This window comes from Gymnodraco acuticeps, unplaced genomic scaffold, assembly GCF_902827175.1.
Source record: "Gymnodraco acuticeps unplaced genomic scaffold, fGymAcu1.1, whole genome shotgun sequence".
Taxonomy (NCBI): Eukaryota; Metazoa; Chordata; class Actinopteri; order Perciformes; family Bathydraconidae; genus Gymnodraco; species Gymnodraco acuticeps.
The window spans coordinates 52,952-69,251 of NW_022990692.1; the positions used below are offsets into that span (position 1 = coordinate 52,952).

Below are 16,300 nucleotides of genomic sequence, written 5' to 3' on the forward strand. Positions count from 1 at the left end.
AAGCAACACTCTGAAAGATGTTGAAACGCCAAATATTAAAACGCTAAGGACAAGAGGTGGGTTTTAAGAAGCGATTTAAAAGCAGGCAGTGTGGAGGCCTGTCTGATCTCCAGGGGCAGAGCGTTCCACAGTTTGGGAGCCGCTACAGAGAAGCAACCCTCTGAGCTTTGACCTGGTTTTAGGCACATTCAGGAGCAGTTGGTCCGCTGACCTGAGAGGGCGGTTCGGCGTGTAATGCTGTAGCAGCTCAGCAAGGTATGGTGGGGTCATGCCATTTAGGGATTTAAAAGTAAATAAAAGAATTAAATCAATCATAAATCACAATTAATGAAAGTAATTCATTATCTAAAGTATACAGTAAGCAATATAATAGTATTTATGTTATTCAGCTTCTTATTCCCACTAAAAGGTGTTTTTTTGCCAAGTCATACTGTAATACATCGTTGTATTTCAGTCATGTGTTGTTGAGGCTTGGCATGATGACCCACTGTTTTCCCACATCACTGACCCCAATGTCTGATAAAGACACATGCCTTCGATCATGAGGGAACAATATTTCTCAAGTCTGTGACTGCTTTGTCAGCTAAATATGATTTCAGCTGTTATGTTTGCCACTTATTATATTTACTGAACTTTGAGGAACAGAAACAGGAAGATCATATAATAGCAATTTCAATCTTCTGACAAATGGACTAAACTCAGAGAAATAGACTTCAAACATAACTTTAACTTGTATTTTCAATGTTCATTAATCAGTTTAACCTGAAAACTCCTCTATTGATACAGAGTAGATGGTGGTTAATGATTATATTTATGACATATTATCAAATTAATATATTTCCCCGATGAGTGTTTTTGAGGCTGCACAGCTTGTAAAAAAGTATTCTTGAAGTTCAATGTTCATTTTACCCTCCATCTTTTAAAATGTTTATTTTACCCTCCATCTTTTAAAATGTTTATTTTGATTGTGAATTTGAACTGAAATGGAGTGACAGGCTAGATGTTCAACTTAATAAACATTGAGACAAATACCAGGTGATTGAATTGAAACGGCGCCCGAAAGAGAAACCTAACTGAAATGTTAGTTTATTTGTATCGCTATGCACAGGATGACAACATTTGGGGATTTTTTAAACAGTACAATAATAATGTCAAAAACAAGAAGAATAGAATAGAAGAATATAATTGTTTAATGTCATTATACATGTACAATGAGATAATAATAAATGCTTCTCCCTTTCAAGGGTGCCATCAAAACAAAAACAAAAACATCAGAACATAAGACAACAAATACACGCAGCATACATAGCCTACTTAGGAATAAGGAATAAAGGAATAAGGAATAAAGTGCAGTAATTATTTCCAGGAGTAGTAATTATTTATTATTATTAATTCCTCGAAACTACTACAACTTAAGGATCCATTATAATTCACTCTGAGTTGTTTTTCTGGCCTTAATGAATGTTAGTCAGATATTCTCTCGCTTGTTTGCACATTTTTGTTCCTGACCAAATCTAAAGGAAATACCTGCGTCTTTAGCGGCTAAACGCCCAACTCTGTTCACCAGCTAGTTGATATCTTTATCTGTCTGCCATTATCTGTGGCCCGGTTGCATACAGAGGTCTTCCCAAGGTTTTTGGCTGAAATTATGCTTACGAGAGCCAAGAGAGTGAACCAAAGAAGTAAAATTGTATGCCTTAAAACAACACAAAAAGCTAAATTATCATTACACCTGGGTAAAACAGAGTCCATTCTCTTCGGTTCGAAACATAATCTCAGCAAATCCGACGACTTCTCAGTTGCAGTGGGCGACATTATTGTCACAAGTAAGAAGGAAATTACATACCTAGGATCTATTCTTGAGGCAAACCTCTCCTGTGACAAAATGGCATCCAATGTAATAAAAGAAGTCAATCAAAGAACTAGATTCCTATACCGGATCTCCTCTCTGGTAAACAAAAACACCCTGAAAACTCTGGCAGGAGCACTCATTCAAGGGTACTATGACTATGCTTGCACGTCATGGTACCATAGCACCTCCAAGGCGCAAAAAATAAAACTTCAAACATCGCAAAATAAACTGGTCAGACTACTGCTTGACCTTTCATCTAGAACCCACCTCACCTCTGCCCACTTTGACAACCTAGGATGGCTTAGAGTAGACGACAGAGTACAGCTACTTGCAATGGGCCTGGTCTACAAGATCCACTACACCTCTATGGTACCCATGTACATGTCAAAATTCTTCCCAAAGGTCAAGGAATACCATGATCATAACACCAGAGGGAGCTCCACAAATCATGTGAAACCCAGATTTGGCACAAAAAAGGGGGAATACACGTTTCGCAATTATGCCACATCAAGGTGGAACGCTCTTCCCACAACTGTAAAGGAAAGTAAAACTATACTTACCTTCAAAACCTCTCTTAAAGAGCACCTTCGGGGGAGAGCATTGCAAAACTGGCCCCGGTAATGGTACAAATCTCAACCTGTCGTTCAATGGACAGCTTCCCCCCCCCATCTATGTATATACTCGCATTTTAGACTCTGTTACTAACTGTATATCTGTAGACTTGGTATGTCTTAAATGTCCGGTTAGGATGTATTAGAACGAAATCTAAAATGAAAATTGTAAATAAGCAATCTGTATGTAAAAAACCACCTGTATGTAAATTGTAAATAAGCCATCTGTATGTCAAATATGTCTTATATGTCTTAAATGATATGATGAATTGGAAATGGGGGACCCTGATGTAAACAAGACGAAAGTCTTTCTCTGGTCTGCATCCCCTTAACAATTGTATGTTTTGAGCTGTACTGTACTGTACCCAATATACAAGCTGTTAATAAACTTTTCAATCAATCAATCAATCAAAGAAGCAAAAACGCTCAGAGCAGACGGAACCGGTAAATTGGGTGATAATTCTCTGTGAATTTGCCATGAGTGACCCCTTTAACATCACACGTAGTCATTTAATCTGCATCATAACACCAAACTGAATTGAGTAAACATATTGACAACAGTGTGAGAAAATCTTTTTCACATAGTGACTCTATTGTGCTGTACATAGGGGGTCAGGACAAGCCCAGAGGGCCAAAAAACAACATGCAGTAGCTGCGAGTCAAACTGTGATATGTGTTTATTATTTTATCGTTTCATCTTTGAGTTGGAGGGAAAACACAGAGTTGCCTTATTTTTACAGAGAGAAATGAAGCCGTTCAGACAGACAACCTCCGTCTGAATGACTCGATTCTCGCCAGCCGCGAACACAACGTCTCTTAACCTCAACAGGGCCTCTTGTCTGTCCCTGAACTCACCATCCCATGACTGCCTTCTGCTGCACACGAACGCATCAAAGTGAAACCAACACACACACGTATACAAATTGTTTTTTTCCCCAATTTCCCACAGTTAAGAAAAGCACATGATCGATGTGTTGGAGGGGGGTATATATACATGTTGTCAGGCAGCTGTATGATATCAGTCTGAAGTGACAACCAACAGCTGCAAAAACAAGATGAAGCTCTGCATCGTGCTCGTGTTCGGGACCCTGATTGCCCTCGCCTACGGTAAGACCACAATGTGTTTTAGCTTCTGTTTGACTTTTGCTGCATTTAAATAACCTACTAAAGCTCAGGGTTTTTAGAAATACTGCAGAAACTGACGTGTTCCTTGCACAATACTGAAACAATTCCTCAATCTGGAAACTTTAGTAAAAGCCTTTTAGTTAAAGCAATAATGGAGTTACCTGTATCCTAAAAGTTCCCTTGAGAAACATGTCAAAAGGTCCATTGTATTGAAATACACTAACATATTAAATAACTATAGCTGTGTTTTTGCAGGTAAATTAATTGTTGATCACTTTTTGCTGCATTTAAGATTTTCTTTAACATGTTTTCCACATTTCAGACAGCTATTGGAGTATTTTCATTTCTCTGAAGTATGACTATCAACTTGCAGAGACTTAAAACTTTAAATTGTCTAATCGTTGCATTATAATATATGTGCTGTATCTAAAAAAGCCTGTGTAAGCAAGGCCAAAGCGTAACTAGATGAGTAAAAGTTAACTAAATGTATCAGCTAAATGTGCTTGAAGCATTAAAAGTAATAGTATGGTGTTTTCTTATTATATACTGAAGCATTTTATCTGTAAGAATAATTAAAATGCAGTTGGTCGAGGGGGAGCTCCACTTTTGTACTGTTATCTTTCCAAATCAGTTCTAGACCCATTTTATTTGGGGGGCCATGCTCAGGATAGTTTATTATGACAGGGCCACATTTTATGCGGGATAAAAGACACAAAAGACAGTGTTCAACATTATTATTATTTTTAGTTTTGTATAAATTCAAAGCGCACAACTGAAGCAAAGTAACATAATTTGTTTCAGTGGTTAAATTGTTATTCAATCACATTTTGAGAAACAAAATGCATTCAAGTTAATTTTGTCTAATTACAGCACAACGCTACCTACAATTGTATTATCTTTATAAACTCTTCCCCCAGAACCGCCCACGATCGAAATGTCTCATATTAAGAATATCAATCTGCCATTAATATAAAGTGAAAAATACAATATCTGCCTCTGAGATATAGTGTAATAGAAGTATGAAGTACCACAAAACAAACAGTACTGCGGTTTTTAGCTACAATCCTCCGCTGAAGGCCCCTCCAGACCAAAAGATGCATTCAAGATTTTGACTCATGTGTTTCCCCTTTGTGTAACCCAGTAAACTTTTCATCATGACTTGGAGAATTTACGCTGTAGTGAACAGGAAGATGACTAAAGGAGAAGATGGGGAAGTGAGCGTTGTAGCAACACAGAGGGAGTTGTAATGAAAGCATTTAGAAGGACCTGTCAGCATTTAATTCTTTGGAGCACACAAACATCAGGTCTAATGCAATCACAATGTCACAGTGCCAAGTTCCCAGTAAAATAAAAGAAGGAAGGGGAGCATGCAGTTTGATTGCGTGAATTATACAAGTGCGAACTTTTGATCTCTGACTAATCTTTAAACAGCCAAACAAAACGATGGACTCAGACATATGAGATTCTTATTTCCTTGGGAAATGCAACACTGCAAGACTGTGGTGGGGTTTGAACCTGTCCACTGCACCTCACGCCTCCGCATATTGTGCAAGACTGACAGGATTTCAACAACTGCTAAACTGATATTTCAACATTACAATGACTATTACTAAAAGCCTCGAAACACTATAAGTCATCTCCATGTTGTGAGATGTTTTATATATACAGTCTATGGTTGTGACACATGATTGAACACATGGTATAACATGACTAAATAAATGTCTTTTGATGACAGGTATGCCACCGATCAGCAGAGACTACAACACTCACTGCCGGTGCGTTCAAGTGGAGTCGAGAATCATCCCGCCGGACAGCCTGAGGAGCATCAAGCTGTTCCCTGAAGGGCCCCACTGCCCCGACATAGAAGTCATGTAAGTGTTAAATAAAAGTCATCAACATGCAAGAGTTTAAATTAGAATTAGAAACCATTTTTACTCCTCAGGACTTATACAAATGGTCAAAAATCCCTCCCAAAGACAGGTACTATACTTATGGTGCATTTCCACTGCAGCAGGTAGCCCCGTTTAAGCGTCCTTAATCGTCCTCAAGCGGCCAGGCCAGTTTTGGTGGCCTTTCCATATAGCCTAGTACCGGCTAGCGGGTACTTTTTCCCTCTTTTTCCGGCCACATAAAATCGTGGTTCTATCAGACCAGGGCCAGGGCTGAACTAGTGACGTCAACACTCTCGACTGCTGATTGGTCAGAGAGAATCATCACAAGATGGCGCGCGAGATCATCCCTAGCGTCGCATATATTAGAAGCAAGCTTGCAGCATTTTTATACACAGCATTTTTGTAAACGGAGGAGCTACAAAAATGGCAACGTCAAAGAAAAGCACACCGTGGTCGACCGAGGAGGTGACGACGTTCCTACATCTCATTGGGGATGATCAAATCCAGCGGGAGCTCGACGGAACAACAAAGCCGATCGCCCCGCCTACACTGCGTTGCTACCCCAGGTCCTAAACTGTAATGGAAATGCGCCACGGCCTCGGACGGCCAGCGAGGCAGCCCGAGGCCTGAGCGATGACGCTTAGGGACGCTTAAACGGGGCTACCCCACTGCAGTGGAAATGTGCCATAAAACACCAAGTCCTCGAGGAATACATTAGAAAAATCCATGCTGATAAAACACTGGCACTGGCACTGAAAACTGTTGGCGTACGGAGAAAAGCTTAATGTGGACCCTTTGGAATTTCCTGGTTTTATGCATGAATTGGTCATTAAATGTGATCTGTCACAATTATAGACAAACACAATGTGCTTAAGCTAATAGCAAACCAACATTTATATTCTTTCATGTATTTATGAAGAACACCCTTTAAACATTCACAGTGCCGGTTTTGGAGCAATAACCTCAGACAAACTCTTAAACCCTCCAGATCCAAGAATAAGTTCTGGACTCGGACTGAACCTCTCTAAAATGCGGATTTTCTTTTTTTACAGCCACTCTGACATTATACTATACTAGAACAATACGATAGCTGTGTGCTATTTAGTAGAAACAGATTGTGTTTGTCTATATAGGTCCAGTGGCGACTGGTCATTAGGGCAGGTGGGGCACAGCCCCACCTAGTGTCAGCAGAAAGTATTAAAAGTAATGATTACAAAAAAATGCAAAAAATAAATTAAAAAATATATAAAATATATTTTAAGATCATGTTTAATCATCTGATTCGTCTGTACATTGCTGTTTTAGTCTGTGTTCTTCTAATTAGTGTCTACAGTGTGTGCCTATTGAGCTGTTTAGAGCCATGTGGGACTAAACCCGATCCTGCCCCTCCCTCTCCCTGTTTAAGTCAATGGTGACTGTAAAAACTACAATGCGCATGCTCAGAGTATTTTCCTATTTAATGTGTGTGGCAACAAAATAATGACCATAGGGGCATAGTGCTGCCATCCCCACCATACATCATCTCACATAATTCAGAGCTGATTGGCTGTAAGTACGTGTGCCGCGAAAAGTGTGGTGTGTGAAGAGGAGGAGAGAGAGCTGCAGTGAGGCGTCCTAAAACCCGGAAATAAACTGCGCATGGCTTCCCTCCACAAAAAAAGCAATGATATTTCTCCATAGGATTTTAGAAAATAGCTCCAAATAAGATCTGTGGGAAACAAACCTGTTAGATAAATGCACGTTTTGTTCAGCCGGATAATATCCACATGTCTACCCTACTTTTATAATTTTCGAATCATAAATCTATTGATTAGATCAGATTTATGATAGACTTTTGAAACTACAAGAACATAAGGAGGACTTTTACAAAAAAGTAATAGAGATTTTTGTCCAGAGGGATAGGCAAATGGACTTCATCTTCATGTCAAGGTAAGACTGCAATTTGATTGAAAATGGGATCTTACTAAGAGAGAACAATTCAATATTTAAATGATACAATTACATTTTTGGGTATCCTTTTGTTGAACTGTCTGTTTAAAATTAATTGAAGCATCAGACAAAAAAAGCTTTTGAAAATAATATTATATTTTGATTTAGGTCAAAATATAATATTTGTAAACCTGAAGAGTCAGAGCCTCACCAGCCATGAACCTCACTGCAGAAGCTTATATATAGACATCTAAGTTTTGTGTGCCCCACCACTTTTGTACATATAAAAACGCCACTGTATAGGTCAGATCACATTTATTGACCAAATCAAGCAAAACAGGAAATTCCAAAGGGTTCACATATTCTTCTTGCCATTGTATATTATACATTGAGTTCAACACATACTGTAGCTCTGACTTTAATGCAGGGGAGATTTCCAATGTCTTGCTCATTTGTATGTGATACAACGAGGATTAGTATCATTGAAGAGCCCTAATAATGTCCAGAAGACACATGAATATATATCTAAGGTAAAACAACTGTAATGGTGTCAGCACATGCCATTTGTATTATGTATTTTCTTTCAAATAACTTCACTTAACTTAGATCCTTCTCAGCAGAAACTCCTGGAGGGGGTCGGCTTATTTTTGGAAACATAATCTCTGTGTCGCTAAAAATCTTTGCTCTGTTTAATACATTATTATTTTTTACAGAGCTGGACTAGCGAGCGGGGAGAAAGTTTGTCTGAACCCGCGGTCCTCCTGGGTGAAGAAGCTCATCCAGTTTGTTCTTGCAAAACAACTTCATCAGAAGGGGGGGTCACTTCCAAATAATCAAGCATAGTATCAAAAGACAAACGGTGAATCATGTGTAATGAATTCCTCTCTGCAGCGATGAGCCATGCTGTTGTACTTTAATCAATCACACTTAACACAGTTTGTATAGCTTATTTATACTGTTAGTGTTTGAATGCTCTTCTAACCAAACAGAGAACAGGAAGTGTCTAAATAGCACTGTGACTGTATGTCTAAGCATTACATTACATTACATTGCATTTAGCTGACGCTTTTATCCAAAGCGACTTACAATAAGTACATTCGACCAGGAAGACACAACCTTGAAGAAAACAGAATCATATAAGTACATCAGGTTTCATAGAGCCAAACATTTCAAGTGCTACTCAACTGGCTTTAGATAAGCCAGTCCTTTATTAGTATATAAGTGCTTCGTTAATAGTTCTATCGCTCGAAGTGGAGTCGAAAGAAGTAATAGGAAGTAGTAAGTATTATAGGAAGTAAGGAAGTGTAAATTGTAAAGAAAATCAAGTGTGAATGAGTGTTAACTATTCTCTTTATAGAACGTTTGGTTGTATGTCGGATGCAGACACTTTGTAGCATATCATGTGTAATATTCAAAACATCATTTTCTTTATTTTGTGAAAATCACTTGCTTTGTTAAACCCCTTTCCCAATGTTGGCACCGTCAGGGTCTATATCCAATTTGAGAAAACAAAATAAATGATAAAAAGTCAAATGTTTCTTGTCTTGCATTTAATCTGAAACACACTTTTTCTCCAGATGTGAATTTTGTGGAGACAATTTTGAACTTTTGCACTCATTTAAAAAGAAACTGACAACGGCCAAGTTGGTTGATTTCCCTGTGTTGTTCGAACAGCTTTTGCAATGTTAATGAAGGTTTAAAGTCTGAAAAGTACAATGTGTAACCGAGCACCTTAATGCATCATTAAGCACTTAGTTTGCCTAGTTTGACATGTTCTCAGGTCTTTTGGTGTTTGCTTTAAAAGAGACGTTTATTCCAGTAAACTTCTCATACTCCTGAAACACTCTGTTTTAAAAAGGACCAGGGGTTGATACCTTCAGGGCCCTCAGGAAACCTCATGGACATTTATAATCAACCTTATCCCACTTTTCCTCTTCATTAGATGCACCCATGTAAAACGGAGGAGGGGATGTAATGAAAGAAGTGACGTCAGTGCATACCTTGGAAACCTAAAAGTACTTGTGGGAGTGTGCAGAGACTTGTGCCTTTCTATATCAATGTTTAAAACTTTTTTTTTTTTTTTTAAATTGAGCGTGTGCAAAAAAGAGAAAACCCATATTTGTAGGATCCCTGATGTCTAACGTTCTAACAGCAGTAGTTTGTCAGTAAAACAGACGGGTCTCCAAAGAGTCATTAAGAGGATTGTAAATGTTTACATGTTAGGAGCTCTTATTAACTGGAAGCCGAACTTGCTTCTAAACAAAGGAGATGGAAATTGATTTTAGAATAGCACAATCCCCCAACCCTACTCTTTTCAATAGGGAGCCTATTCAATGTGTCACTGAGTACAAGTATCTTGGTGTCGTGCTTGACCACAAGCTCAGATGGGATGTTTGGTCTGAGAAAGTAAATGCCAAGTCTCAACAAAGAATGTTCTTTTTACGTTAATGATTGTCTTTTAATGTCAGCAACAGAATGGTTAAGATGTTTTATCATGCTTTTATTGAAAGTGTGCTCTCCTTCGGCATTATATGCTGGTTCGGCAACGCCACTGAGGCACAGAAAAAGTCAGAAAGGAGGGCCATATTGTCCAGTAAATTGACAGGAATCTCATTTTCTAGTCTAGAAAGCTTATACAAGGACTGAGTTTTAAAAATGGCACACAATATTGTGAGTGACCTGGGGCACCCTCTTGCCTCTTATTTTGAACTGTTGCCACCCCGGGCGGAGATATCGTGCCCCTCTGTTAAAAAAGAACAGATCTAGGCTGTTTTTCGTCCCACAAGCCATCAAACTCCTTAACCAATGATGGCTAGCCTAGGACGCACTGTTTACCCCTCGCAAATGAGGGCCTAGGCCCCTTGTCATGTCTGCCGATATCTGTTTTTTTTATGTCTGTTCTTTTTAATCTGTGTCTATGTTGATGTCAGTGACGTATGTTTTATGTTTTTTGAATCAACACGACAATGCTGGCGTCAATGGAGGTTACTTTTCAAACTCCCAAACCTTTGCAACTAGTTTGAAATACAAGCCAAAACACTGCCAGAGAACAAAAGGTTAATCTGAGGTGGTTGTGCTAAAGAGATGCTCCATATCCGTGCATCCTTAAATAACCTTGTGAAGTCGGATTCAATTTCATCTTAAAGGGGCCCTATTGTGCTTTTTGGGTTTTCCGTTTCCTGCAGTGGTCTGCAAAGGCTACAAATCCCTGTGTTCCCTCCAGAGGGAGATTCTGTCTTCAACATACTTTGACCACTCTGTCTCTATTTGTGAACATTTTACAATACAATCAGAACTTGAAAGCACTTCCATATTACATGACATGTTACTTGTTAGACGCTTTTATCCAAAGCGACATACATACTCAATACTGTGGACAATCCCCACAGGAGCATTTGGGGTGAAGTGTCTTGCCCGTGGCAGTGGGTTTTGAACCTGATCCCCTGATACGAACACCAACGCACTAACCCACTGCGCCACACTCCTCCCATATAAAACAGTCAAGATGTTTTCTGGCAACATTGCTTTGAAAAAACAAAACAGCTGTGTGAGATTAGTGTTTAATCTTAAGCAAATAAAAAAACATGTAATTGATTTCAAACATAAAACAAAGACACGTTTAATACTCCAGCTCTCCATGAACTCACCCCCTTTTTATTCGCTGGAAATCAGATAATTCAATCAAAGGAGTGAATAGGGAGTGTAACTATTTACCAGAGAAAGAGGCAATTAACAGAGAGTAATCCAGTGTTATCATTCAGGAAAAACAGTCAGAAAAAAAGATCGAGATCTTTTCTGGGAAGCTAAAAAGTCGATGAAAGTTCAAGCTGCTTACGGTAAAACACACAAAAAGTATAAATAAGGAATAACAATAGACAAACATCTTACAATATACAATCTTTCAAGTACAATCGCCAAACCTAAAGCTGACACAAAGTGCCTCTTAAATCATTTAACAGTTCTGAAGTTGCTTAAGGCTAAACACTTTCAAAGTGTTACTTCGCTTTTTTCGGTAGCAAGGTCATCCAGACAGGGCTGCCCCTTGAGTCCAGGGCTCTTCGCCCTCTCGCTCGAGCCACTGCAAACATTCCTGTGGTAGAACATTTAAAATATCTTGGTGTTGAAATATTCCCAAACCTTAACAAGACTATATAGAATAATTATACAGACACGTACAACAAGGTTCTCCAGGACCTCAATAGGTAGTCGAGCCAGCCCAACTCACTACAAGCCAGAGCTTCAATAATTAAAATGAATATACTGCCTAGAGTTCATTTTATCAGTTCAATGCTTCCTCTATCGCCCCCCAATGGTCATTGGCAGAAACTACAGTCGGCAATTTCAAAATGTATTTGGAACAACAAGCGGCCTAGACTCACATTTAAAATTATATTTCTGGTCCTTTTCATTAAGACCTTTGATTAATTGGTTTGACCCCAAAGCTGTGGTTTCATGGCGTGCTTTAGAATAGAAGTTACGGAGCGTCCACACAGCAGCGTGCGTTGACGCTTGGAGGTGGGCGTATCTGAAGCTTGGGGATTTTTTGCGACCAACGCGAAACAACAACCAATCACATGAATCTCCTGCCCCCGACATACAAAGCAATAGCAATGTTAAAACGAAGTAAACTGGATATAAAATCCCCAAACAGGCGAAAACCTCCCTCCATGCCTCGCTCCTCCGGTTTGTATCCCGGTAGATCAACAGAGACTGATCATACAGCACCGGGTGATTCACTACCGCTATAATGAATTTTCCCTCCATTTTTTTGAATATGAGGAAATGACCTGCGTAGTCTCTCCCAGCATACACGCGGTTTGATTGGCTAGCGATTGTACTGGCAGATTTGCATAAACGGGATTTCATTGGCTGACGGCCCGTACACACAGCAGCTTTTGGCGATTTGTCCACCGCTTCCAGCGCGTCTCCGCCCATTGACTTTGAATGGGGATGACGTGACTTTCCCTCGCTTGTCGCCGAACTGCATTGTGGGGGGGCGAGGCGAAGATTTCCAGGATTTCCAGGATGTCATTCGCGGGCCATGCCCCCCCAAATGAGTCACTGTGCCCCCCCAAACCTTGCCACTTTTTTTTTTCTTGTTTGAATCATATAAGTGAAAACGTTTCCACTAAAGGTTTTTTGTGTGAAATACATCAGAAATAAAGAATACAAATAAAACACAGCCTGAGGTGTGCTCACTGCTGCTCTCTGATTGGTGTGTTGCTTGACCAATGGCCCCCGACCTTTGTTTTGTTATCATTACGTGACTGTGTGTTTAGATGAAAGCCAGTGGCGATTTGTTCATCTGTTACACTGATTATACAGTAAAGCCATCGAAAATAATATGATATACAGTACAAGTCCTACTTCTGGGTCTCTGTGTTTCATTCAAGCTCGGCTCTGTGTGTGTGGCACGATCGCATTTTGTGAGTGCATGAGCGGTAACGTGGAATGTTGTTGTTAGCATCTGGTTAGCTAGCTATGCTAACGGATATAAAGAGCTGTTTCTACACCAAGGTGGAGGAGAGTCCTCTCCTGTCAGACTGAGAGGATCGTATAACCTCAGCTCAGTGAGGTAAGGACTCTCAGTGTTTAGATAGTTAACTTTAGTGTAAGTTATCTCAGTGGGTCTCAAACGGTTTGGTCAACATTTATGTAAACAAGTATTTGCGAGGAACACATTTATATGATCATTAGCCTATAGTTATTAAAAAAACAAGAGAATAAATGAAAAACGGGTATGAAATAGGCTACTATAGGACAGTAACACAAGAATACAGTTTAAAAGGGGAGTGATTAGTAAAATATCCATAAAGAAAAAGTAAATCTGTGTACAGTTGTGTTTCATATGGATGCTGAGAGATGTAGGCTATCCATAGATCTCTTCATTTTGCTCTCAAAGTGCACCAGATTGATGCATTTAACTTCAATATTTTTAAAATAATCTTCCCGGGGGAGCATGCCCCCAGACCCTCCTAGAGGACGTTAGGTCCACCCCCACTTAAAACATGTTCACATGGATAGGATACTAAACACATTTGCACACTTTTTATATGGTGGCCTATGTCCATGTTTCTGTTTTGGTGATCGTGCCACAACTGTGCATGTATGCACAGGTCATAGGTGCGCTAGAAAATAGCACTACACCCTGCAATGTGTGTGAAAGACAATAGACTTTACAGCATGTTTTTTGAAATTGAAGTTGTGTTTGTGTGTTGGTTGTTGACGGCAGTGTGTGCCCCCCCCCCCCCCCCCCCCCCCTTGGTAAATGATTGCCCCCCCCATTCGATTTGTTCTAGAGCCGACCCTGGATATAGTTGTTTGCAGTCATTGGTCCTGAGAGGTCCTGGGATTGGGGGTGGGAGGGTTTATTTTTGATTTTTTTATCCTTAGTTTTGTCCTCTCGTCTGATTGTTGTTATTGTTTGTTTTTTCTGTATATTTTGTAATTTGTGTTGTATTGGTTGTGATTGTACATTGTATTTTTCTAAATGTGTATGAATAAAAACATTTGATCAAAAATATGGACTGTGTTTATATTCAATAGCATTATTTAATATGCTCACCTAAATATCACCCAAACATATTATTTTATAATATGCTTATAGTTCTATTAATAACACTAGTAGTATTCCTAGTGACTCTTTATGTCATATCATCTATTGTATTTTATGTATCTTTATTTGTAATCATAGGAACAATTGTCATGAAGACCAATCATTCCTGGGATAATGAAGTATTCCTGATTCTGTGACGGCCGCATAAACGTGGTCCGAATGCGCCTCCTGCTGTCCTAAGCATGCAACTAAAATATGTTATGCTCATGATTTAAAGTGTATTTCCTCCATTGAGACTAATCTTTCAAACCTTGTTCAGCATCTGGGGTGAGGTAGACGACACTTTCTGGAGGAAAACGATCCAGAAAGCTTTCTTCTGTTATGTCCATCTGAAATAAAAATACAGAGGGAGTAAAACATTAACATAATCAGAGTCTCTCACTCGACACTCAAAGTATTCTTGCTCCACATTCTGTACCAATGGATGTATTCAATACTGACAGTATTTCTGCAGGTTTCTGCTATATGTATTTGTTTATTTGTTTATTCCACACATGGCAGTTATTTTAATGTGCACTTAACAAAACATGTACACTTATACTGTTTTTTTTTAATAGCACATGGTGGAAAGAAGCAGGGAGAAGAACATCTTATTTGACCTGCTCCTTCTTCAGGGACTCAGGTGTTGCACTTTTCCTTATACATGTGATGTTTCGGTGTTGTTGTTTTTTGTTTTCTTTCTTTCCGTTAACTGTCAAGTGGGAACTAAGTATTTTTTGTGGTAAGTTTTTGTGTTTCTCTTATTATCCTACGATACTGTTATGTTTGGCTGTGAATGAAAAAATATGAAGGACAGACCATCTATTTCTATTTATTTTTGAATTTTTTAGAAAAGGGCAGGTAATTTAAGATTATTTTCTTCTCCCTGCTCCTTTTCGGTCAATAGTGTGTTTACAGAGACATGTTTTGTAAACAATTGTTATACATTAAGTTGTGCATACCATGAACGGAACAAATACAAATTAAATGAAAATATCCTTCCCTAAGTGTTTACAGGTAGGTAATACTCACCATGTAGCCTATGGGAAGCCTGCGTTCTTCCATAGACACTCCCTGTAGAGCCGGCTGTCCTCCCTCATGTCCGTCAGCAGAAGGTGAAACGGTCGGCTCGCCTTCCTGTTCGAGCCGTACAGCCGTCTCAACTGGCCCGCCAGTCGACCTAACTCCTGACATCACACACGCACAATGTGTGAATTCACAGGTGAACAAATTACCATTATTTGGATGTAACCGGCTTCAGTAAAGGGAACTGAGAACTTCCACACCAACACTATGTGCAATATAAATATCATTACCATCATTACAATACACTCGCTGCTATATAACAATATTATTATTATTATTATTCATAATATGCTATGATAACGTGCAATTACGTATCTGCTACTAAATACTGGTAATTACATTAATTATGTGACCGTCTATTTTTCATGTTTTCTGTAGATATTTAATTTTGACTGCACTGTTAGTGTTACTATTATGCTGCTGTGTTTCCAACAATTTCCTTCAGGATGAATGAAGTCTTCTCTTATCTTATCTTTTGTACAGATAGAAGGCTGTTTGAGAGTACAGGATGCAGGTTTAAGGCCCTTACCTTGTCAGACATGCTGTCACTCATACATACTCAGGTCCACAGTTTGAGCCTGACGCACTGGGCCTCAGCTAGACGCTCTTCGTGATGGCTTTCATGACTCGTTTGGTGAAAACAGTTCCAGCATCAGTGACAGTTACAATTTCTGTATGCATGCCAGAAGAGGGCAGCCTAATACCTGTCAAAAATGCATGTTAAATGGAATACACCTTTATATTTAATAATGTATTTGCACATCGCAATGTTAGTAAATATGCCCATGTCATTTAATCAAGTAATTGAATAGAAAGCTCTTTCTGTTCTCCCTTCAGCATAGTTTAGAATAATTTTTGAGATAACACAAAAATAATTAGGCCAACAGTCAGATCAGGAAAAGCACACCATTTTGTTCTTATTATTTAATTAGACTTTTCCATACTTTGTTGTCTTCCGGTCCTGATTATGCGCAAGGGGGCGCTATTTCTGCGAGGAACACTTAACCGTGAACACCTTACACAGGGTGAGTCAATTAACTTGTTTATAATTGTATTGTGTTGGTAAATTTAGTCCAACAAATATGCATTTCGGACTGTATTTGATTCTGAGAAGTAACTTTAGTTGGGACAGTCAAATAAAATGTACAATCAGACGTGAGGTAAATGTCCTTAGATGCTAAAGGTTAGCTACTGTTAGCAGAGTTCTAGA

General features: G+C 39.1%; 1 protein-coding gene across 1 annotated transcript; it reads left to right on the forward strand.

Annotated features, from left to right (window-relative positions):
• Positions 1 to 3,412: 3,412 nt before the first annotated feature.
• Positions 3,413 to 8,942, forward strand: cxcl19 (chemokine (C-X-C motif) ligand 19). Its single transcript, XM_034230403.1, has 3 exons — positions 3,413 to 3,570; positions 5,324 to 5,459; positions 8,123 to 8,942. Exons 1-3 carry the CDS (start codon positions 3,519 to 3,521, stop codon positions 8,250 to 8,252), a joined length of 318 nt encoding a protein of 105 aa, XP_034086294.1. The 5' UTR covers positions 3,413 to 3,518; the 3' UTR covers positions 8,253 to 8,942.
• Positions 8,943 to 16,300: the final 7,358 nt, after the last annotated feature.

Coding starts and splice junctions, on each gene's coding strand:
- cxcl19 (XM_034230403.1), top strand. CDS start 3,519: ATGAAGCTCTGCATCGTGCTCGTGTTCGGGACCCTGATTGCCCTCGCC. Junction 3,571..5,323: donor CCTGATTGCCCTCGCCTACG/GTAAGACCACAA, acceptor TTTTGATGACAG/GTATGCCACCGATCAGCAGA. Junction 5,460..8,122: donor TGCCCCGACATAGAAGTCAT/GTAAGTGTTAAA, acceptor TATTTTTTACAG/AGCTGGACTAGCGAGCGGGG.